Source organism: Macaca nemestrina, chromosome 5, assembly GCF_043159975.1.
Source record: "Macaca nemestrina isolate mMacNem1 chromosome 5, mMacNem.hap1, whole genome shotgun sequence".
Classification (NCBI taxonomy): domain Eukaryota; kingdom Metazoa; phylum Chordata; class Mammalia; order Primates; family Cercopithecidae; genus Macaca; species Macaca nemestrina.
Genome location: NC_092129.1, coordinates 112,791,404 through 112,816,943, shown reverse-complemented (window position 1 = coordinate 112,816,943; position 25,540 = coordinate 112,791,404). Strand labels below are relative to the sequence as shown.

Below are 25,540 nucleotides of genomic sequence, written 5' to 3'. Positions count from 1 at the left end.
GTCCCCTAGAGGAGCTGCCCTGGGATTCCCGGGACTTCTAAACCTACAGTTCACAAATGTCCTAGATTTTCAGCCTTTGGTTGCTTCTAGCCACAATCTTCCTTTCCAACCACATCTTGCTCTTTCTACTCACAAACCAGGAGGCACACCCAGGGTTTTTTTTAACTTGGTGATTTGCAGAACTGTCCTAGGCCTTCAGACTAAGGAGCTGGAGTGATCCTGAAAGATCCCGGAAGCGAAACTCACCTTTCCTGGCACCTGGGTGAAGGAAGCTCTCCCTACCAGGACCCCTGAAGACACTCACCTCGATTTCTGCGGATCCGAAGCTGGAAAGACACTGTCCCGATCAGGTGCATCGCAAGGGTCTGGAGAAAGGGCCATCCATAAATGAAGATCAGGACTCCGCATTCTGAGACCGTTCCAATCACAAATAAAACTCGGAACAGCCTCTGGAAGGCCGACAGCATTTCGCGATTCTCGCCTGGGAAAGGAAGTGCGCGCTAAGGCACGAGTAGTACAGCATCTCCCGGCACCTCAGGGCCCGCCCGCGGGAAGGGACCAGACGCCACCTGAGAAGCGAGGTTTAGGACGCGAAGGAAAGGGCTACTTCGGGTCGGGGTCAACCCAGACTGGACCAATGCACAGTCTAGGTGGATTAACACAGTCTAGGTGCCCACCGCGAGAGGTGGGCACGGGACCACATGCGGCTGGCAAGACCTCCCAGGGCTCAAGCTCCGGGCTCGGTCACCAAACAACGGCGATAACATCCACGACTCGACGTAAACCATCTTTGGGCCCTGATCATTCTCCAATAACCGACTGCAACTGAGGACGTGACCAAACGACAAGAACCGGCGGAGAGGACCCAGAGAACGGAGCAGCCTCCCGCAGCCCGCCTCCAGGAACGCCCGAGGCACTGGAGCAGAAGGGTCTCGGCTCTGCGACCTAATTACACCGCCTATTTACACCGCCCTACCCGCCTCTTCCGCGGCTCGCTCCTCCGACCCGCACCCGAAGGTGCTGTCCCGCCCACGGACTCGCTCGCCCTCCATTTCTTCGATCCTTTAGACGACTTTTTACCTTTCAGGGATGCTCTCCGTCACCGCCCCTGTCATTTGGTTGCCCTCCCTGCAGTTCAAGGGCCTGGAACACTACCCAGGACTCCCAGGCCGGCGTTTTCCAGGGGCTCTAGCAGACGGCGCGTCTAGCAGACGGTTTCTGGGGCTGGAGCCAGAAACGCCGGGGCTAGGGGCTCACCGGCTGCCAAGTAGAGGGCGTCGAAAATGGGGCTGGGGTGTGGGCGACGGAAAATGGAACCCCCGCCTCCTCTGAGGAAGCCATGATCCATCCTCAAAGCCCCGGTGCTCCCGCGCCGCCTCTCCCTGCCTCCGGCGCGCTCCCCCGCCCTTCTGGGGAACCTGCGAACAGGCACTGGGCCGGGCGGCGGAACTCAGACCCTTGTGGGCTGCGCGCCTTCAGCTGGCTGTTGGCTTAGCTCGTGACCCCCTACGAGAAAACTGAGACTCCCGAACAGAAATGGCTTGAGGACTGGGCAAGAAATATACAAGATAAGCCTGGAGCACATTATAGTGCCAGAAAATAAAGTGCTCAAAAAAAAAAAAAGTGATGGGGTGGCTGGGTACGGTGGCTCATGCCTGTAATCCCAGCACCTTGGGCGGCCAAGGCGGGTGGGTCGCTTGAGGCCAGGAGTTCAAGACCAGCCTGGCCATCATGATGAAATCTCATCTCTACTAAAAATACAAAAATTAGCCAGGCATGGTGGTCCACGCCTGTAACTCTAGCTACTCTGGAGGCTGAGGCGGAGAATCACTTGGACTGGAGGCGGAGGCTGCAGTGAGCCAAGATTGTGCCAATGCACTCCAGTCTGGGCTGCAGAGCAATACTCTGTCTCAAAAAAAAAAAAAAAAAAAAAAAAAAAAAAAAAAAAAAGAGTGATGGGGGTATGCCAAAGGAACAAAAGAAGCGGCTGAAAAAGCTCTCAATAGCCAAAACTGGAATAATTCTTTTTTTTTTTTTTTTTTTTTTTTTTTTTTGAGATAGAGCCTCACTCTGTCACCCAGGCTGGAGTGCAGTGGTGTGATCTCGGCTTACTGCAAGCTCCACCTCCCAGGTTCAAGCGATTCTCCTGCCTCAGCCTCCTGAGTAGCTGGGACTACAGGTGCCTGCCAGCATGCCCGGCTAATTTTTGTAGTTTTAGTAGAGACGGAGTTTTGCCATGTTGGCCAGGCTGGTTTCGAACTCCTGACTTTGGGATCCTCCTGCCTCAGCCTCCCAAAGTGCTGGGATTATAGGCGTGAGCCACCGTGCTGGGCCTGGAATAATTTTAAAAACAAAGTATTGGCCGGGCGCGGTGGCTCAAGCCTGTAATCCCAGCACTTTGGGAGGCCGAGATGGGTGGATCACGAGGTCAGGAGATCGAGACCATCCTGGCTAACACGGTGAAACCCCATCTCTACTAAAAAATACAAAACACTAGCCGGGCGAGGTGGCGGGCGCCTGTAGTCCCAGCTACTCAGGAGGCTGAGGCAGGAGAATGGCGTGAACCCAGGAGGCGGAGCTTGCAGTGAGCTGAGATCCGGCCACTGCACTCCAGCCTGGGCGACAGAGCAAGACTCCGTCTCAAAAAAAAAAAAAAAAAAAAAAACAAAGTATTGGATTATACCGAAAATGTAAAATGAATATCAACGATCTGAGAATGAAGGTGCATTTTTAAAAAAGAATATCCACGGTCAGGCACAGTGGCTCAAGCCTGTAATCCCAGCACTTTGGGAGGCCGACACGGGCGAATCACGAGGTCAGGAGATTAAGACCATCCTGGCTAACACGGTGAAACCCTGTCTCTACTAAAAAATACAAAAAACTAGCTGGGCATGGTGGCCGGCGCCTATAGTCCCAGCTACTCGGGAGGCTGAGGCAGGAGAATGGCCTAAACCCGGGAGGCGGAGCTTGCAGTGAGCTGAGATCTGGCCACTGCACTCCAGCCTGGGCGACAGAGCAAGACTCCGTCTCAAAAAAAAAAAAAAAGAATATCCACGAGTTCATATCAGTATAAATAAATCCATAAATTAATATATGAAGAAAAGATGAATCTCCTGTGCAGAAAAATTTTATTTTATTTTATTTTTTTTGAGACGGAGTCTCGCTCTGTCGCCCAGGCTGGAGTGCAGTGGCCGGATCTCAGCTCACTGCAAGCTCCGCCTCCCGGGTTTACGCCATTCTCCTACCTCAGCCTCCTGAGTAGCTGGGACTACAGGCGCCCACCACCTCGCCCGGCTAGTTTTTTGTATTGTTAGTAGAGACGGGGTTTCACCATGTTAGCCAGGATGGTCTCGATCTCCTGACCTTGTGATCCGCCCGTCTCGGCCTCCCAAAGTGCTGGGATTACAGGCTTGAGCCACTGCGCCCGGCCTAGAAAAATTTTAAATAAATCATGTAGATACTTCATCCTAAGAGAGGAAGAGCATAACTCCTCACTCCTGAAGTGTAGGCTGTGCCTGTTGATTTTCTTCAAAAGAGTACAGAAAGAAGAAGGGGTGGGGAAGAGTAACTTTACAGTGGAGAATCCTGACAAACGCTACTTTAGCCAGGTGATCAATGTGAACAGTCATACAACATGCTGATAGTGTGTACCCTTGATATGACGTGATGAAAACGGTACGTTAGGCCGGGTGCAGTGACTCACACATGTAATCTTGGCACTTTGTAAAACCTGAGACGGGCAGATTGCTTGAGGCCAGGAGTTTGAGACCAACCTGGCCAACATGGTAAAACCACATCTCTACCAAAAATACAGAAATTAGCCCAGCATGGTGGTGCACACCTGTAGTCCCAGCTACTCAGATGCTGAGGCACAAGAATCGCTTGAACCCAGGAGGTGAAGGTTGCAGTGAGCAAGATCATGCCACTGCACTCCAGCTTGGATGACACAGCAAGACTGTCTCAAAAAAAGAAAAACAGTACTTTATCTCTGTGATCTTCCTCTCCAAAAATCTAAAATCCAAGCCTAATCATAAGAAAATAATCAGGCTGGGGCCGGGCGCGGTGGCTCAAGCCTGTAATCCCAGCATTTGGGAGGCCGAGGCGGGTGGATCACGAGGTCAGGAGATCGAGACTATCCTGGCTAACATGGTGAAACCCCGTCTCTACTAAAAATACAAAAAACTAGCCGGGCGTGGTGGCGGGCGCCTGTAGTCTCAGCTACTTGGGAGGCTGAGGCGGGAGAATGGCGTGAACCCGGGAGGCGGAGCTTGCAGTGAGCCGAGATCACGCCACTGCACTCCAGCCTGGGAGACACAGCGAGACTCCGTCTCAAAAAAAAAAAAAAAGAAAATAAACAGGCTGGGCCTGGTGGCTCACACCTGCAATCCCAGCACTTTGGGAGGCTGAGGCAGGTGGATCACCTGAGGTCAGAAGTTCGAGGTCAGCCTGGCCAACATGGTGAAACCCCATCTCTATTAAATATACCAAAAATTAGCCAGGCGAAGTGGCGGGTGCCTATGATCCCAGCTACTCAGGAGGCTGAGACAGGAGAATCGCTTGAACCCAGGAGGCAGAAGTTGCAGTGAGCTAAGATAGCGCCATTGTGCTCCAGCGTGATCAACAAGAGTGAAACTCCATCTCAAAAAATAAATAAATAAATAAAAGAAAAGAAAAAAGAAAAAGAAAAAGAAAAAAAATCAAACAAATTCCAATAGAAAGGCATCCTAAAATGTACCTAACCAGTAGTCTTCAAAACTGCCAAGGTCATTAAAGACAAAGAATGAGAAAATGTCATAGGCAAGAAAACCTTAAGGAGAAAAATGACAATTTAAAGTGGTAATCTGAATGGGATCTTAGGACAGAAAAAAAGACATTAGGTAAAAATGTAGAAAATCCAAGTAAGTATGGGCTGGGCTTGGTGGCTCACGTTTGTAATCCCAGCACTCTGGGAGGCCGAGGTAGGCAGATCACCTGAGGTCGGGAGTTCAAGACCAGCCTGACCAACATGGAGAAAGCTGGTCTCTACTAAAACTACAAAAATTAGCCGGGCGTGGTGGCACATGCCTGTAATCCCAGCTACTCGGGAGGCTGAGGCAGGAAAATCGCTTGAACCTGGAAGCCAGAGTTTGCAGTGAGCCAAGATCGCACCATTGCTCTCCAGCCTGGGCAACAAGAGCAAAACTCCATCTCAAAAAAAAAAAAAAAAGAAAAGAAAAAAAGAAAATCTGAGTAAGTATGAACTTTATCACTATTGGTTATTAATTGTAAGAAATGTATTTGTTAACTATGTATATGATACACTTAATAATATGGGATGTTATTAGGCCGGGCATGGTGGCTCACGCCTGTAATCCCAGCACTTTGGGAGGCTGAGGTGGGCGGATCACGAGGTCAGGAATTCAAGACCAGCCTGGCCAACATAGTGAAACCCCATCTCTACTAAAAATACAAAAATTAGCCAGGTGTGGTGGCATGTACCTGTAGTCCCAGCTACTCAGGAGGCTGAGGTGGGAGAATCGCTTGAACCCGGGAGGTGGAGGTTGTAGTGAGTGAAGATCACGCCACTGCACTCCAGCCTGAGTGACAAAAAATAAATAAATAATATGGGATGTTATTAACAGAGGAAACTGGAATTATGTAGTATGGAATGGTACTGTCTGCTCAATTTTTCTATAAATTTAAAACTTTTAAATGAAGTGTGTGGTCTGGGGATGAAATTGGGCCCAGGGACCTCTCCGTCCTCCTTTCCCCATCCTTACCCCTGCTTCCCAATAACCTCTGAAGCACTAGGTCCCATAGGCCAGGCTGACCCCCTGAGCCTTGGTGTCTGCAGACTGCTGTCTCAGGTTCCTAACCAGCCCAGGGGGTCAAGGAACAGCCTGGGCACGTGGTGAGAGATCAAGCCCCAGATGCACAACATCCACCTATGCAAAGACAAACATGGCAAGACTGGGCTGCAGCTGCAGACCACCAACAAGGGGCTCTTTGTGCAGGTGGTGCAGGCCAACACCACTGCATCCCTCATGCTGCTGTGCTTTGGGAACCAAATCCTACAGATTGATGGGCGTGACTGTGCCAAGTGGAACATGGGAAAAGCCCATCTGGCAGAGATGAGAGGTAATTGGCCAAGAAGATTGTTATGGTCATTCAGGACAGGACAGTCCAGTGGATTGTCACCATGCACAAGGACAGCACAGGCCATGGTGGCTTCATCATCAAGAAGGGAAAGGTCTTCCCTGTGGTCAAAGGGAGCTCTGTGGTCCTCATGGACTCTTCACCAACCACCATGTGTGCCAGGTTCAAGAACATTTAACAAGCACTATGCAGAATGTCATTGGGCTGAAAGAGATCTCAGAGATTCTGGCCACAGCCAGGAACACTGTCACCCTGACCATCATCCCCACTGTGAACTATGAGCACACAGTCAAAAAGTTTTCCCCCACCCATCCTCACCATATCATGGACCACTTCATCCCAGATGCCTGAAGCCACAGGAGGGCAGCTCAGGCCCTCCCACCCTCCTGCAGAAAAGGCCAGCCACTCTTGAATGTCAGGTTGCAGCCTGCCTGCTGCCCCAGGACAAGGCTTTGTTGAGGGTATATATTCCAGATGGGTGGACTATGGTGTGAGTCTGTCACTTGTACATACAGGACTCCTTAAAGCCTCAGACTCCTAGCTGGGCTGAGGCTTGGGCAGGGCCCACAGGCAACTGATTCTCTATGCTGGTTTAGTTTTTTGTTGTTTTTTTTTTTTAGAGACAGTCTTGCTCTGTCACCCAAGCTTCAGTGCAGTGGTAGGATCATAGCTCACTGCAGCCTTTCATTTCAGGGCTCAAGCAGTCCTCCCAAGTAGCTGGGATTATAGGTGCATGCTATAACATTGTGCTTTTTTTTTTTTTTTTTTTTTTTTTGTAGTTTTAGTTTTTGTAGAAACAGGGTCCCACTATGTTGCCCAGGCTGGTCTCAAACTCCTGGACTCGAGCAATCCTGCCACCTCAGCCTCCCACAGTGCTGGAATTACAGGCATGAACCACCATGCTCACGCTTGACCTTCTGTGCTGGCTTAACTGCTGGGCATGGAAGAAGGCTGGCTAAACACTTAAATGTGCAACTGAATCCCTTTTAAGATTTTGCCTCTACCAAGAAAACAGTTACATTTTTTTTTTTTTTTTTTTTTTTTTTTTTTTTTTTTTTTTGAGACGGAGTGTCGCTGTGTCTCCCAGGCTGGAGTGCAGTGGCGTGATCTCGGTTCACTGCAAGCTCCGCCTCCCGGGTTCATGCCATTCTCCCGCCTCAGCCTCCCGAGTAGCTGAGACTACAGGCGCCCGCCACCACGCCCGGCTAGTTTTTTGTATTTTTAGTAGAGACGGGGTTTCACCGTGTTAGCCAGGATAGTCTCGATCTCCTGACCTCGTGATCCACCCGCCTCGGCCTCCCAAAGTGCTGGGATTACAGGCTTGAGCCACCGTGCCCGGCCAACAGTTACATATTTTAAAAGAAGGAAACTACATTCTGAGAACTTTTTATTTGCCTTTATTTGCTCTTTGCCAGACTGTAATAGTTATAACTTTTTACAGTCTTTTGAATAAAGATTTTATTGTAAACAAACTTAAAAAGAACTTCTAAAACCTAAAATCTATTAATAAAAACTGAATAATTATAAAATACTTACAAATGAAATTATGTGGGCCAGATGCAGTGGCTCATGCCTATAATCCCAGCACTTTGGGTGGCAAAGATAGGAGGATTACTTGAGCCCAGGAGTTCGGGACCAGCCTGGGCAATATAGTGAGACCCCCATCTCTATAAAAACAGCAATAATAATTATTTTAATTTTTTTAAAATGATGTGATGTCTAGAATTTGCTTCAATCTGGATATGGGAAATATGATAAAAACAAGATTATTGATAATAGGTGAAGCTAGATAATAGGTAAATTAAGTTCATTACACTGGTCCCTCTATCTTTGTTTGAAATATTTTGTTATAGAAAGTAAAAAAAAAGGCTGGGCGCGGTGGCTCAAGCCTGTAATCCCAGCACTTTGGGAGGCCGAGATGGGCGGATCACGAGGTCAGGAGATCGAGAGACGATCCCGGCTAACACGGTGAAACCCCGTCTCTACTAAAAAATACAAAAAACTAGCCGGGCGAGGTGGCGGGCGCCTGTAGTCCCAGCTACTTGGGAGGCTGAGGCAGGAGAATGGTGTGAACCCGGGAGGCGGAGCTTGCAGTGAGCTGAGATCCGGCCACTGCACTCCAGCCTGGGTGACAGAGCAAGACTCCGTCTCAAAAAAAAAAAAAAAAAAAAAAAAAAAAAAAAAGAAAGTAAAAAAAAAAAATTAATTTTTTTTAAAAAAAGAATGAGTTCAAATTCTATGCCCAGATATGGAAAGGAAAAAAGTTTGAAAGTAGGTTAAGAAGGGGTATTTTACTTGCCATCTTATATCCTTCTGTACCGTGTGTGTATTAAAAAATACAGCATTAAGCCTGGGCACCGTGACTCATTCCTATAATCCAAGCACTTTGAGAGGCCGAGGTGGGTGGATTACCTGAGATCAGGAGTTTGAGGCCAGCCTGGCCGACATGATGAAATCCCGTCTCTACTAAAAATACAAAAAATTAGCCAGGCATGGTGGTGGTAACCTGTAATCCCACTTACCCAGGAGGTTGAGGCAGGAGAATTGCTTGAACTGGGAGGCAGAGGTTGCAGTAAGCCGAGATCACGCCACTGCACTCCAGCCTGGGTGACAGAGTAAGACTTCATCTCAAAAAAAAAAAAAAGAAAGAAAGAAAGAAATCTTGGAGTACATTTTACTAACAGAAAAAGCTCAACAGATATGCATTTAACAGAGAATAAAACTGCAAAACTTCCCAGGTCATAAAGGTGCCAGATAGGTTAGGCGCAGTGACTCATGCCTGTAATCCCAGCACTTTGGGAGGCTGAAGTGGGCAGATCCCCTGAGGTCAGGAGTTCGAGACCAGCCTGGCCAACATGACGAAAATCCATCTCTACTAAAAATACAAAAATTAGCCGGGCGTGGTGGTGGGCAGCTGTAATCCCAGCTACTCAGGAGGCTGAGGCAAGAGAATCGCTTGAACCCGGGAGGCGGAGGTTGCAGTGAGCCAAGATAGTGCCATTGCACTGCAGCCTGGACAACAAGAGCGAAACTCCATCAAAAAAAAAAAAAAAAGAAAAAGAAAAAAAAAAAAGTGCCAGGTAAATGTAGGTTGTTTTTTATCATTGCTAGTTGTTGTTGATATTGTTCTCTTCTTGCTTCACCTTTGTCTGCAATTACTCAAACTGCTGTGATAGCTGCTCCTCTTCTACAGAGCTGGGGTTCTACATGACTGGGGTTCAGTGTGCCAGGAAGCCCTTGGACCAATCAGACTCAGCAAGCTGACTCATGGCTGTTCTTCCTATACATGAGAAAAATGTGACAATTCTTCCTATATATGAGAATAATAATTTGATAAATGACAACTAGGAGAGCATGGCACTCAAGTATTGAGCCATTCCCTTCCAGAAAAGAACTTTTATAGCTTACAATCCACAGGGTAGAGGATAGGAGAAATGAGGAAATTAAATGTTCTTCAAAATCTTTATCTTAGCCGGGCGCGGTGGCTCAAGCCTGTAATCCCAGCACTTTGGGAGGCTGAGACGGGCGGATCACAAGGTCAGGAGATCGAGACCATCCTGGCTAACACGGTGAAACCCCGTCTCTACTAAAAAATACAAAAAGCTAGCTGGGCGAGGTGGCGGGCGCCTGTAGTCCCAGCTATTCGGGAGGCTGAGGCAGGAGAATGGCGTGAACCCGGGAGGCGGAGCTTGCAGTGAGCTGAGATCCGGCCACTGCACTCCAGCCCGGGTGACAGAGCGAGACTCCGTCTCAAAAAAAAAAAAAAAAAAAAATCTTTATCTTCTGGCCAGGCGCAGTGGCTTACACCTGTAATCCCAGCACTTTGGGAGGCTGAGGCGGGCTAATCACGAGGTCAGGAGTTCAAGACCAGACTGACCAACATGGTGAAACCCCGTCTCTACTAAAAATACAAAAATTAGCAAGGCACAGTGGTGCACACCTGTAATCCCAGCTACTCAGGAGGCTGAGGCAGGAGAATCACTTGAACCCGGGAGGCAGAGGTTGCAGTGAGCCAAGTTCATGCCTCTGCACTCCAGCCTGGGTGACAGAGCAAGACTCCCTCTCCAAAAAAAAAAAACCACAAACAAACTTTATCTTGTTCTATATCATTATACTACTGACCACTTTATGTTTTATTGAAGCATGAAGAAAAGCAGTATATTAATGTCCTGAACAAGAGATAACTTGTTATCACTAGCTCGGGTATGAAAAAGGGAAGCAATCTGCTCATCCTCAAAAGACCTACGACCAGGCTGTGTCCTTAAAACCTGATCATCAGCCAGCCTCTCTTTCTACAGAGCTACTTCTCCAAAGAAGGGACAGGGTCTTCAACTTTTTAAGTTCTCAAACAATTCAAATTAATTTTTTTTTTTTTTTTTTTTTTTTTTTTGAGACTGAGTCTGGCTCTGTCGCCCAGGCTGGAGTGCAGTGGCCGGATCTCAGCTCACTGCAAGCTCCGCCTCCCGGGTTTACGCCATTCTCCTGCCTCAGCCTCCGGAGTAGCTGGGACCACAGGCGCCTGCCACCTCGCCCAGCTAGTTTTTTGTATTTTTTAGTAGAGACGGGGTTTCACCGTGTTAGCCAGGATGGTCTCGATCTCCTGACCTTGTGATCCGCCCGTCTCAGCCTCCCAAAGTGCTGGGATTACAGGCTTGAGCCACCGTGCCCGGCTTCAAATTAATTTTTAAAGCCACATTAGCAAAAGGCAGATGACTGAGAAACCAATGTAACATCTGATTATTACTTAATAACATCTTGAGTAGCAAAAAAAGGACCTTCACCAAAAGAACTCAATTGGAAATATCTGTTTATAAACTTCTAATCTTACACTCATTGCAATTTTAAAAGATGCAATCAGCCAAGTGTGGTAGCTCACACCTGTAATCCCAGCACTTTGGGAAGCCGAGGCGGGCGGATCACTTGAGGTCAGGAGTTCGAGACCAGCCTGGCCAACATGGTAAAATCCCGTCTCTGCTAAAAATACAAAAATTAGGTGGATGTGTAGTCCCAGCTATTCAGGAGGCTAAGATGGGAGAATCACTTGAACCTGGGAAGCAGATGTTGTAATGAACCGAGATCATGCCATTGCTCTCCAGCCTGGGTGACACAGCGAGACTCCATCTCAAAATAAAACAAAACAAAACAAAACAAAACAAAATAAGGATGCAATCAATCAGTTTAGCCCTGGTAAAGAAAATGAAGTGTTCTCGACTTTGGCTACAAAGTACCTTAAAGGATCTTAGACCAACTACAGAAGGAGGTTGACTGTACCCAGACTCCCACAGTTAATGAGGTTTGTCCTCATGTAGATGATGGTTATTATGCTGAAAGATGATTGGTAAATGAACTTGGAAGTTCTTCCTTTTCCTCTTTTCCTTTTATGTATTTGATGATCTCTGGAGGAATTTATGATGAAGACTGCTCTGAAAAACTGTCCTAAAAATTCTAAGACAAAGGCTTCTTTGCCTCCTAAATAGGACACTGAAAAATAGCAAGCGTAAGAATCACCATAAATAAGATTCTAGCTCTACCTAGTGGCCAACAATGGGATTAACCCCCCTGAAATGAGGAATTTTACCAAATTTGCAAAAATGTGAGGAATCTTAACAGAAAATAGGGAGGTAGAGGGGGACCTAAATGTTAAGTTAAAAGGACAGGCACTAGGTTAAAATATGTGTGGTTGCTCTCTTCCCAGCGCAGTTGCAGCCCTCAGCCCACTCAGGATAATGGCAACACCTGAGGTACTGAACTTGAAAAAAACTGTATGAGGTCGGGCGTGGTGCCTCACACCTGTAATCCCAGCACTTTGGGAGGCCGAGGCAGGTGGATTACCTGAGGTCAGGAGTTCAAGACCAGCCTGGCCAACATGGCGAAACCCTGTCTCTACTAAAAATACAAAAATTAGCCAGGCATGGTGGCAGACGCCTGTAATTCCAGCTACTCAGGAAGCTGAGGCAGGAGAATCACTTGAACCTGAAAGGCGGAGGTTTCAGTGAGCCAAGATCATGCCATTGCACTCCAGCCTGCACAACAAGAGCAAAACTCTGTCTCAAAAAAATAAATAAATAAAAATTAGCTGGGCATGATGGCAGGCACCTGTAGTCCCAGCTACTCGGGAGGCTGAGACAGGAGAATCACTGGAACCCGGGAGGCAGAAGTTGCAGTGAGCCGAGATTGTGGCATTGCACTCCAGCCTGGGTGACAAGAGCAATACTCCGTCTCAAAACAAAACAAAAACTGTATGAAGGTAAAACAAAAGAAGTCTACGGATTGTTAGATGTTCCAGGAAAAGTCCTCCTGCAGTCCAAGGATCCAATTACAGTGGGAAATGCAGCTAGAAAGAATCACCTGGAGGGGTAGTTTTCAGTTGTTACAGGAAGCAGGTATTAAAACTGCTTTCACCAGAAAATGTGGGGAGACAGCTTTCATTGCACCCCAGCGTGAAGTGGTTCCAATGGAATGGGTTTGCAGAATAGCAACTTGTTTATTTCTCAAAAGAAATAAATCCCAGTGTCAAGGAAGGATATAAGTTTTATCCATCTAAAGTGGAGATGTTTTCCAAGGATGATGCCAATAATGACCCACGGTGATTGAGGAACAGTTGACTGCTGCAACATTTCGTTTTGTTGGACTTGTTATAGGCCAAACTGAAGGTATATCATGAGTCATGCTACACAGGTTATTGAAATACTGGAGAAATCCTGGTTACCCCAGAACAGTACATTAGTTGATATGAAGATTGAATTTGGTGTTGATATAACCACCAAAGAAATTGTTCTTGGTGATGATTCCTGGAGACTCTGGCCATTATGAGATTGAAGCCAACAGAAAGACAGTCTTATTGGGAGCTCAAAGAAGTAACTCCTGAAGGGCTCCAAACGGTAAAGAAAAGCTTTGAGGCTGGGCATGGTGGCTCACGCCTATAATCCCAGCACTTTGGCAGGCTGAGGCGGGCGGATCACCCGAGGTCAGGAGCTCGAGAGCAGCCTGGCCAACATGGTGAAACCCTGTCTCTACTAAAAATACAAAAATTAGTCAGGCATGGTGGTACATGCCTGTAGTCCCAGCCACTTGGGAGGCTGAGGCAGGAGAATTGCTTGAACCCGGGAGGCAGAGCTTGCAGTGAGCCAAGATCATGCCACTGCACTCCAGCCTGGGTGACAGAGCGAGACTCCATCTCAAAAAAAAAAAAAAAAAAAAAACAAAGACAGAAAAGTTTTGAGTGGGTTGCAGAGAGAGTCAAGTTGCTTTTGAAATCAGAAAGTTAGTGCAGGGTTGTAATATTGATGAGCTCTACTTCTGTTCTTGGTCACTGTGAAAACACCAAGACCTGTGGAAATGTTGGCACTCCATGTAAACTTTGAGTAACATCCACACATAGAGGACCAAATGAAACCCTGAAGATTAAAGCTGTGTGTCAAGGGGATGGCATTGCTATTGTACTTGTGGCAGTGGCAGTGGCAGGCAGAAGCAATGGTTTGGGACCAGTGATGTCTGGGAATACTGCATATCCAGTTATCAGCTGTCCTCCCCTCAAACCAGACTGGGGAGCTCAGGATGTGTGGTCTTCTCTTTGAGTACCCAGTGGTCTCAGCTGTTCAACCATCCTTTCTCCAGAAGGATTAGCTCAGTTTGCGGCTCAGTATTTGGATTAAACAACCATTTGGTATGGGGCAAACTGCAAGCAGACATTTTGAACACATGGATTTCCTTGAAGCTGGCTGACAAGAAAATCAGATAATGTAATTTATAAGAAAGAACGTCACTGCATTTTTTAGGGGGAAAACTATAAATTTCTAATTTAGCTGCAGGAAAATCAAGATGAAAAGGTGATTTTAAATTAGAGAACACAAGTAAAATGTATTAGTGAACAAATGCTTCTCTAGATCCATATTAATAAATATATACCACCTAACCCGTCCTTTCTTGAGCTAGACACCAACATTTTTCAGCCGGCCTTTATCAATTCCTCTGATTTTACCCATTTTTCTTAAGTATTGGTGGTCTCCAGTAGTGACTTCCTTCCTTAATACTGATTGGATGATCTTAACTCTCTCAGCTAAAACTGACTCCCAGCTATGTGCCTCTAGACTTGGGTTTCTTTTTTGATTTTTGGTGGTGCGTGTTTCTTTGTTTGTTTGTTTGTTTGGAGTCAGGATCTCACTGTCGCTCGGGCTGGAGTGCAGTGGCATAATTCTGGCTCACTGTTGCCTCCTGCTCCTGGGCTCAAGCAGTTCTCCCACCTTAGCCTCCCAAAGTGCTGGGATTACAGGAGTGAGCCACTGTGCCTGGCTAGACTCTCATTTTCAACTGTCCATTTCTCCCTGAACATCGCATGGCCATTCTTCATGAAAACCAGAATGCTCCCAATTTTATTAATCTTCCATCTAGCCTGTAACTCTCGGTATACTCACTGTTGCAAGTCAGAAGCTTGATTTCATCCTTGATGTTTTTCTCTGACCTTTCACATCTCACTCATCACCAAATCATACTGATTTTAATTTCTGATTATCCCTTGAATTTACCCTGTCTTCTCATCCTCTGTACAAAAGCCTCAAGTGAGGTTCAAATTCAACATTATCCTGATCTATACCAGTCCCCATTCTCAATCCAGCCTCAATCCAGTGCTCAATCCAGTGAAGTTGATCGCCCAAGGACTTCTAACATAATACACTCTTACCTATTTTGCACCACAGACATCTTTGAAAATATATATGCTGTTGACCCTCTCTGGAGAAAATTGCACACATAAAATTTACCAACAGATTGCATTGGTTCTTAGGTTCTCCTGAAGCCAATCCATGGTTTGTAAATTAAGAATTGCTGATGTGGGCGGGGCATAGTAGCTCACACCTGTAATCTCAGCACTTTGGGAGGCCGAGCTGGGTGGATCATCTGAGGTCAGGAGTTTGAGACCAGCCTGGCCAACATGGTGAAACCCCAACTCTACTGAAAATACAAAAATAGGCCGGGCATGGTGGCTCACGCCTATAATCCCAGCACTTTGGAAGGTCGAGCCGGGCAGATCACAAGGTCAAGAGATCAAGACCATCCTGGCCAATATGGTAAAACCCTGTCTCTATTAAAAATACAAAAAAAAAAAAAATTAGCCAGATGTGATGGTGGGCACCTGTAGTCCCAGCTACTCGGGAGGCTGAGGCAGGAGAATCACTTGAACCTGGGAGGCGGAGATTGCAGTGAGCTGAGATCACTCCACTGTACTCCAGCCTGAGCAACAGAGAGACTCCATCTCAAAAAAGAAAAGAAAAGAAAAGAAAATACAAAAATCAGCCAAGCGTGGTGGCACGTGCCTGTAATCCCAGCTACTTGGGAGGCCGAGGTAGGAGAATTGCTTGAATCTGGGAGGCGGAGGTTGCAGGGAGCCAAGGTCATGCCACTGTACTCCAGCCCGGGCAACAGAGTGAGACTCCATCTCAGGAAAAAAAAAAAAAAAGAATTGCTGATATGACCCATGAAGGGAACTCATTTTCCTGATAATTTTTGGACCACCACACATTGCTACCTTTAGTTCTTTGAAGGCTTACATTTTTAACATTAAAACCTATGTATTAGTAGAGCTTTATCTTCACTGCCTCCACGAAACCTTTTGTGACCACAATGACTACAAGTAATTCTTTCTCTGTTGGACTGTAAGCTTCAGAATAGAAGAAAATGTCATTGTACACTGTATTACCCTCACATTGTGTTATGCTCTGATGTGCTAAGTTTAGCTATCTGCCAGAGATGGATAAATTATAAAACTCATGTGTACTACTTAAGTTTCTATCTTATACTGGTTTGTCAGAACAACTAAAAGGATTTAGAAAATTAAAAAAAAAAAAAAAACTCTATGGTCAGATGTTCAATCTTTGGCTGGGAGCGGTGGTTCACACCTGTAATCCCAACACTTTGGCAGGCTGAGGCAGGCAGATCACTTGAGGCCAGGAATTCAAGACCAGCCTGACTAACATGGCAAAACTTCATCTCCACTAAAAATACAAAAAAAAAAAAAAAAAACAATTCGCTGGACAAGGTGGCACACGCCTCCCTGCTATTCAGGAGGCTGAGACAGAGAATCATTTGAACCCAGGAAGTGGAGTCTGCAGTGAGCTGAGATTGCACCACTGCACTCCAACCTGGTTGAGAGACTGAGACTCCTTCTCTTTTTTTTTTTTTTTTTTTTTTTTTTTTTTTTGAGACGGAGTCTTGCTCTGTCGCCCAGGCTGGAGTGCAGTGGCCGGATCTCAGCTCACTGCAAGCTCCGCCTCCCGGGTTCACGCCATTCTCCTGCCTCAGCCTCCCGAGTAGCTGGGACTACAGGCGCCCGTCACCTCGCCCGGCTAGTTTTTTGTATTTTTAGTAGAGACGGGGTTTCACCGTGTTAGCCAGGATGGTCTCGATCTCCTGACCTCGTGATCCGCCCGCCTCGGCCTCCCAAAGTGCTGGGATTACAGGCTTGAGCCACCGCGCCCGGCCGAGACTCCTTCTCAAAAAAATAAAAATAAAATAAAAAATTAGTCAAGTGAGATGGCATGTGCCTATAGTTCCAGCTAACTGGGAGGCAGAGGGAGGAGAATATCTTCTGCTCAGGAGTTCAAAGTTACAGTGAGCTCTGACTGTGCCACTGCACTCCAGCCTGGGTGACAGAGTGAGACCCCATCTTGAAAAAGAAAAAGAAGAAAGAAAAGAAAAAAGATGACCAAAAAGAATTGGCTGATTATCTCTGTACCATGGACTTAGTCCCTAACTAAAAATGAAGAAAATTGGCTATTTACAACACGTAGAAAAGCACATCAACAGAAACAATCCTTCATAGCTAGCCCATGAAAATAAAAGGATCTGGAATGGAAGGAAAACCTCATGGTTAAGGTTGCCAGGTAAAATATAATATGCTCAGTTAAATTGTATAAGTATCTCCTGACCTAATATTTAAGGATTTCTTTTCAACAATTGACATCACAAAGTTAACAAATGGGTGACAGATTTGAAGAAGATACTTGTAACACACACACACACACACACACACACACACACACAACTAAACTAAAAGACATTGATATGTAAACCATGTAAGGAATCCTTGCAAATAAACAAAAACAGGATCTGGATCCCCATAGAAAAATGGCCAAAGAATATGATTAGGCAATTCGCAGAAAGGGAAAATAAATGACTTACAAATATATCAGATAATATACCTAACTGCTAGGAAATGCAGGTTACAACAATAAGGCACAGAAAAATCAAAGTCAGAGGACTGACAATATCTCACTTCAAGACATAGTATGAAAGCTTGGACAGGTGTGTCTCTACTAAAAATACAAAAATTAGCCAGGCGTGGTGGCAGGTGCCTGTAATCCCAGCTACTCAAGAGGCTGAGGCAGGAGAATCACTTGAACCCAGGAGGCGGAGATTGCAGTGAGCCAAGATCGCACCACTGCACTCCAGCCTGGGTGATGGAGCGAGACTCAGTCTCAATAAAAATAAATAAAAATAAATAATAAAAAAATAAAATCTATTTTTAAAAAAATGATAGTAGGTAAGACAAGCTTCAGCCCATTGCTCACCTTGTGGGTATAAAAGGGAAGTTTGATCACTGCTAGAGATTTGATAAAGACAAGTGTAGAGAGCTTCAGAAGTACCACTCAGAGAGCTTGCCCTGTGTCCTCTAGAATTTGGGAATGGAGAGGCTGGTATGTGACCCATGCCTAACTAGTCCTGAGGCAAGAGGCTGGCTAGCTACCCTAGCCCCCACAGGCAAGAACTGTCTTCAGTGAGAAGAGGTTGCTTGTACATGAAAAGAGGAGCAAAGACAGCTGCTTCCTGTGGACCAGATTGGAGCCATCCTTTGTCGTCTTGAAAAGGACACCAGCAAGATGGCCCAGGCCCGCAGAGTGGATGTGGTGGAAGCACAAAGCAACCAAGAAGAAAAAGAGCAAGGATTCAGTTCAAGAGATAGAGTGCTTTTGAGAGAAATCATGTTACATGGCAGGCTGCAAAAATGATTAGACAGGGTTCCTGTCACTGTGCTTTCAAGCCATTGGTAGGTAAGTGGGTATTTAAATAATTTCAATATAGCATGATGCTGAGGAGGTTAGATTTTATCCTGTAAGGCTTGGATGTCAGTGCCACTGAATGATTTAAGGGGATTTCACAATCAGAGTTGGTGGCAATGTGAAATAGAGCTATGATGGGGCTAAATATGGAGGCAGAGAAAACAGTTAGATCAAAACATCAATTGCTAAATTCGAAATGAGTGTTAAGAGCCTGACCTAAGAAAGTGATAGTAGGTATGGAAAAGAAAAGGCAATTCAAGAAAAGTCTGTGCAAGAGCCAAAACCCTGGCAATGCCTGAAAACTGATTTGATTTAGGAAATGGGGGTGAGGAAAAGAGTGAAAAATGACAAAATAAGATAGTATTTTATTCATACAGACTGACCAAAAAAACTGGGTATATGAAAATTTTGAGAATGGGAAGAAACTGACACAATGCACTTTTGGCAGAAATGAAGACTGGTACAGACATTCTGGTGCTCAATGTACTCATATTTAATAAAATTGGGTATGAAAACCATAAACATACCCTACATCACAGAAAGCACACTCCGAGAAAATTATCTGAGAAATTTCCCCATATGCCCATAGAGGATACTCATCACAGCAGTTTGTAGAAGTAGGGAACTAAAAGCAATCTAAATATCTAACATGAGGGTGAAGGATCAGTAAAATATCTAATGTTGGCCAGACATGATGGCTCACACCTGTAGTCCCAGCACTTTGGGAGGCCAACAGTGGTAGATCACTTGAGGTTAGGCATTCAAGACCTGCCTGGTCCACATGGTGAAACCCTGTCTCTAGTAAAAAATACAAAAATTAGCCAGGCTTGCTGGTGTGTGCCTATAGTCCCAGCTACCTGGGAGGCTGAGGCAAGAGAATCGCTTGAACCTGGGTGTTGGATGTTGCAGTGAGCCAAGATCGCACCACTGCACTCCAGCCTGGATAATAGAGCAAGACTGTCTCAAAAAAATACATAGTCCGGGCCCAGTGGCTCACGCCTGTAATCCCAGCACTTTGCGAGGCCAAGCCGGGTGGATCACAAGGTCAGGAGTTCGAGACCAACCTGGCTAATATGGTGAAACCCCATCTTTACTAAAAAATACAAAAATTAGCCGGGCGGGGTGGCGCATGCCTGTAGTCCCAGCTACTCAGGAAGCTGAGCCAGGAGAATCGCTTGAACCAGGGAGGCAGAGGTTGCACTGAGCCGAGATCACACAACTGCACTCCAGCCTGGGCGACACAGTGAGACTCTGTCTCCAGATAGATAGATAGATAGATAGATAGATAGATAGATAGATGGAATAAAGAAATAAATTGCTGGGCGCAGTGGCTCACACCTGTAATCCCAGCACTTTGGGAGACCAAGGCGGGCAGATCACGAGGTCAGGAGATCAAGACCATCCTGGCTAACATGGTGAAACCCCATCTCTACTAAAAATACAAAAAATTAGCCAGGCGTGGTGGCAGGCACCTGTAGTCCTAGCAACTTGGGAGGATGAGGCAGGAGAATGGCGTGAACCTGGGAGGCGGAGCTTGCAGTGAGCCGAGATCGTGCCACTGCACTCCAGCCTGGGCAACAGTGCAAGATTCGTCTCAAAAAAAAAAAAGAAAGAAAGAAATAATGTAATGTGCGCTTTGGAACACAAAGCAGCTATTAGAAGAAATAAAGATATGCACAGAAATATAGAGAGGGCTTAAGGAGGAAGTATTATATTTTAAAAGTAAGAAATAATTAAATCAGCCAGGCACGGAGGCTCACCCTGTAATCCTAGCACTTTGAGAGGCCAAATCTGGAGCACCATTTGAGCCCAGGCATCTGAGATAAGCCTGGCCAACATGGTGAAATCTCCTCTCTACAAAATAACAAAAATGTGCTGGGTATGGTGGCGCACACCTGTAATCCCAGCCACTCAGGAGGCTGAGATGGAAGAATCACTTGAGCCTGGGAGATTGAGGCTGCAATGAGCTGAGATCGTGCCACTGCACTCCAGTCTGGGCAACAGAGCGAGAATCCATCTCAAAAAAAAAAAAAATTAAATATATAACACAGTAACATTTGTGTAAATTTTAATCATATACATACACAGAGCCATACAATATTTTAATAGGGCCAGGCACAGTGGCTCACGCCTGTAATCCCAGAACTTTGGGGGGCTGAGGTGGGCAGATCACCTGAGCTCAGGAGTTTGAGACCAGCTGGGGCAACACAGTGAGACCATGTCTCTGCAAAAAAAATTTTTTTAGTCAGGTGTGGTGGTGCACACCTGTAGTCCCAGCTACTCAGGAGGCTGAGATAGGAGGGGATTGCTTGAGCCCAGCAGGTCAACGTTGCAGTGAGCCATGGATCGCACCACTGCATCCAGCCTGGGTGACATAGCAAGACCTTGTATCAAAAAGAAAAAAAAAAAAGATAACTAGACAGTGAAGAAACTAGACAAGGCCAGCCGGGTGCCATGGCTCACGCCTGTAATCCCAACACTTTGGGAGGCCGAGGCAGGCGGATCACGAGGTCAGGAGATCGAGACCATCCTGGCTAACACAGTGAAACCCCGTCACTACTTAAAAAAAAATACAAAAAGTTAGCCAGACTTGGCAGCATGCGCCAGTAGTGCCAGCTATTTGAGGCAGGAGAATGGCGTGAACCCAGGAGGCAGAGCTTACAGTGAACCAAGATCACACCACTGCACTCTAACCTGGGTGACAGAGTGAGATTTCATCTCAAAAAAAAAAAAAGAGCCGGGCGCGGTGGCTCAAGCCTGTAATCCCAGCACTTTGGGAGGCCGAGACGGGCGGATCACGAGGTCAGGAGATCGAGACCATCCTGGCTAACACGGTGAAACCCCGTCTCTACTAAAAAATACAAAAAACTAGCCGGGTATGGCGGCGGGTGCCTGTAGTCCCAGCTACTTGGGAGGCTGAGGCAGGAGAATGGCGTGAACCCGGGAGGCGGAGCTTGCAGTGAGCTGAGATCTGGCCATTGCACTCCAGCCTGGGTGGCAGAGCGAGACTCCGTCTCAAATAAAAAAAAAAAAAAAAAGAAAAAAGAAAAGAAAAGAAGCTAGAAAAGGCCTTAATCAGATCATCAAATTTCACATCACCAATGAAGGGCAAAAGGACATCATGTACCTCTAGATGTGATGTCCTGAGAAGGATGAAACATTGACAAACATTATTTTTAAAAAAGGAACAAAAAACTGTATTCTTGGTCGGGCACGGTGGCTCACATCTGTAATCCCAGCACTTTGGGAGGCTGAGGCGGGTGGATTACCTGAGGTCAGGAGTTCAAGACCAGCCTGGTCAACATGGCAAAACCCCGTCTCTACTAAAACTACAAAAATTAGCTAGGCATGTTTGCACGTGCCTGTAGTCCCAGGTAGTCAGGAGGCTGAGGCAGGAGAATCGCTTGAACCTGGGAGGCAGATGTTGCAGTGAGCCGAGGTCACGCCACTGCACTCCCGCCTGGGTGACAGAGTGAGACTCCGTCGCAAAAAATAAATAAAAAAATAAATAAGTGTCCTGAATTTAGTAACTGTGCTATACTTATGTAAGAGAAGATCCTTGTTCTTAAGAAATACATACTTCAAGCCTGTAATCCCAGCACTTTGGGAGGCCGAGACGGGCGGATCACAAGGTCAGGAGATCGAGACCATCCTGGCTAATACGGTGAAACCCCGTCTCTACTAAAAATACAAAAAACTAGCCGGGCGAGGTGGCGGGCGCCTGTAGTCCCAGCTACTCGGGAGGCTGAGACAGGAGAATGGCGTAAACCCAGGAGGCGGAGCTTGCAGTGAGCTGAGATCTGGCCACTGCACTCCAGCCCGGGCGACACAGCGAGACTCCATCTCAAAAAAAAAAAAAAAAAAAAAAATACATACTTAAGTATTGAGGGATAAATGGACATAATATAGTCAACCTGCTCTCAGATGGTTCTGAAAAATAATAATATGTTACATATACATATGTGTGTGTATGAGAGAAAGGAAGAGAAATATGAGTGAGAAAATACATGTTGTGAAATGTTTATAAGGGTATATGGAAGATCTTTGTATTATTTTATCTGTGCGTTTGGAATTATTTCCAAATAAAAAGTTGAATTGTTTTGACATCAAAACACAACAAACTAAGAAATTCATCAAAATATGGAATGTGGCCAGGCATGGTGGCTCATGCCTATAATCCCAGCACTTTGGGAGGCCAAGGTGGGAGGATGGCTTGAGCCCAGGAGTTCAAAATGAGGAGGAACTCGCCGAGAGTGGTGGCTCACACCTGTAATCCTAGCACTTTGGGAGGCCAAGTCAGGTGGATCACAAGGTCAGAAGTTCAAGACCAGCCTAGCTAAGATGGTGAAACCCCGTATCGACTAAAAATACAAAAATTAGCGGGGCATGGTGGCAGGCGCCTGTAATCCCAGCTACTTGGCAGGCTGAGGCAGAGAAATCACTTGAACCCGGGAGGCAGAGGCTGCAGTGAGAGGAGATCGTGCCACTGCACTCCATCCTGGGCAACAGAGTGAGACTCCTCCATCTCAAAAAAAATAATGAGGAGGAACTCAAGTGATCCTCCCAGCTCAGCCTCCCAAAATGCTGGGATTACAGGCATGAGCTGCCTCACCAGTCGCTTAGTCTTTCTTACAAACTTTTTTTAACCTTAAAGAAATAATACCGGCCGGGCGCGGTGGCTCAAGCCTGTAATCCCAGCACTTTAGGAGGCCAAGATGGGCGGATCACGAGGTCAGGTGATCGAGACCATCCTGGCTAACACGGTGAAACCCCATCTCTACTAAAAAATACAAAAAACTAGCTGGGCGTGGTGGCGGGCGCCTGTAGTCCCAGCTACTCGGGAGGCTGAGGCAGGAGAATGGCGTGAACCCGGGAGGTGGAGCTTGCAGCGAGCTGAGATCCGGTCACTGCACTCCAACCTGGGCGACAGAGCCAGACTCCGTATCAAAAAAAAAAAAAAAAAAAAAAAAAGAAATAATACCATTTATGATGAAAAATGCTTATTTAAATTTCAATATTTTATTCAATTTCACCCCAGTTTGTCTTTCATCTATAAAATTCAAGTAAAATTAATTTCAATAATGTTCACATGTTAGTGGTAACAATTTCTAGTAGTAATGGGATGGGTGCTGTTTCTATTTTCTTTCTTTTTTTTTTTTTTTTTGAGATGGAGTCTCACTCTGTCGCCCAGGCTGGAATGCAGTGGCACCATCTCGGCTCACTGCAAGCTCCGCCTCCTGGGTTCACACCATTCTCCTGCCTCAGCCTCCCGAGTAGCTGGGACTACAGGCACCCACCACCATGCCCAGCTAATTTTTTGTATTTTTTTCTTTTAGTGGAGACGGAGTTTCACCATGTTATCCAGGATGGTCTCAATCTCCTGACCTCGTGATCCGCCCGCCTCTGCCTCCCAAAGTGCTGAGATTACAGGGGTGAGCCACCACGCCCGGCTCTACTTTCATCTTCATACTTTTCTGTTCTGCTTGAAATGTGCTATACTGCATTAACTCAACTTTACAAGAATAATTAAATGATCATCCCGTTAAACAGGAAAGCAAATACGTAAGTGCATCAGGTTTTTAAAGTTGTTGATTTCTGATGATGGGGATGATCTTCATAACTAGCGGTGTGTGAGTGCGTGTGTGTGTATGTGTGTTGTGTGTGTTTTATTTTCAAAAAAAGATAGGAAGGCATCAAAATGGTGCTTTGAACAAGAAACAAGTGTCATATATGGCTCTTTCCTCCTAGTCAATATCCCCTAGACCAGGCCCGGCACAGTGGCTCACGCCTGTAATCCCAGCACTTTGGGAGGCTGAGGCAGGCGAATCATCTGAGGTAAGGAGTTCCAGACCACCCCGGCCAACATGGTGAAACCCCGTCTCTACTAAAAATACAAACAAGTTAGATGGGTGTGGTGGTGGGCGCCTGTAATCCCAACTACTCAGGAAGGAGGCTGAGGCAGGAGAACCACTTGAACCCAGGAGGCGGATGTTGCAGTGAGCCGAGATTGTGCCATTGCGTTACAGCCTGGGCAACAAGAACAAAAACTCCATCTCAAAAAAAAAAAAACAATCCCTAAACCAAAATGTGATTCTCCAGATAGGTGGCGTCCTCGTCAATATGGTGGCAGGAGTTTTTGGCTTGTCCTTGAGGGAGACTAATAAAGTCTCCTCTAGGCTTCTCCAAAGCTACTGAATTTGCTTTTTTTTTTTTTTTTTTGAGACGGAGTTTCACTCTTCTTGCCCAGGCTGGAGTGCTGTGGCACAATCTCAGCTCAATGCAACCTCTACCTCCTGGGTTCAAGTGATTCTCCTGCCTCAGCCTCCTGTGTAGCTGGGATTACAGGCATGCACTACCACGCCCGGCTAATTTTTTGTATTTTTAATAGAAACAGGGTTTCTCCATGTTGGTCAGGCTGGTCTCGAACTCCCGACTTCAGGCGATCTACCCGCCTCGGCCTCCCAAAGTGCTGGGATTACAGACATGAGCCATGGCGCCCAGCCCCAGGGCACATTCTCTTGATCGTGGTAATGGTTTCATGGGTATATATATAGATAGATAGTCAAAATTCATCAAATTGTACACTTTAAATATGTGTGCTTTATTTCATCAATTATACCTCAGTAAATCTGTTGAAAATGCTCCAAAGCAAAACAAAATAAATAAACAACTATTCACACTTACATATCTGTTATTCACACGTACATATCTATTAGAAAGGCTGTCATTTTTGGCCGGTCATGGTGGCTCATGCCTATAATCCCTGCACTTTGTGAGGCTGAGGCGGGTGGATCACTCGGGGTCAGGAGTTCCAGACCAGCCTGACAAACATGGTGAAACCCCATCTCTACTAAAAATACAAATATTAGCCAGGCATGGTGGCGGGTGTCTGTAATCCCAGCTATTCAGGAGACTAAAGCAGGAGAATCACTTGAACTCAGGAGGCAGAGGTTGCGGTGAGCTGAGATCCTGCCACTGCACTCCAGCCTGGGGACAGAGTGAGACTCCGTCTCACACACAAAAAAAAAGCCCAGTGCGGTGGCTCACACCTGTAATCCTAGCACTTTGGGAGGCTGAGGTGGGTGTATCACCTGAGGTCAGGAGTTTGAGACCAGCCTGACCAACATGGTACAACCACATCTCTACTAAAAATACAAAAGTTAGTCAGGCGTGGTGGCGGGTGCCCATAATCCCAGTCACTCAGGAGACTGAGGCAGGAGAATTGTTTGAACCCAGGGGTCGGAGGTTGCAATGAGACAAGATCTTACCACTTGACTCCAGCCTGGGCAAAAGGGCAAAACTCCATCAAAAAAAAAAGAAAGAAAGAGAGAGAGAAAAAGAAAGAGGAAGAG

General features: G+C 46.3%; 1 protein-coding gene and 1 pseudogene across 1 annotated transcript in view; one reads left to right on the top strand and one right to left on the bottom strand.

Annotated features, from left to right (window-relative positions):
* LOC105479461 (KH domain containing 1) overlaps positions 1-25,540 on the bottom strand; it is a 96,216-nt gene that overhangs the window by 64,117 nt on the left and 6,559 nt on the right. The window contains 1 exon segment of the mRNA XM_071096855.1: positions 305-481. Within this exon segment, the coding sequence (XP_070952956.1) occupies positions 305-481 (177 nt within the window).
* LOC139363168 (bifunctional phosphoribosylaminoimidazole carboxylase/phosphoribosylaminoimidazole succinocarboxamide synthetase-like) lies at positions 11,862-14,330 on the top strand (annotated as a pseudogene).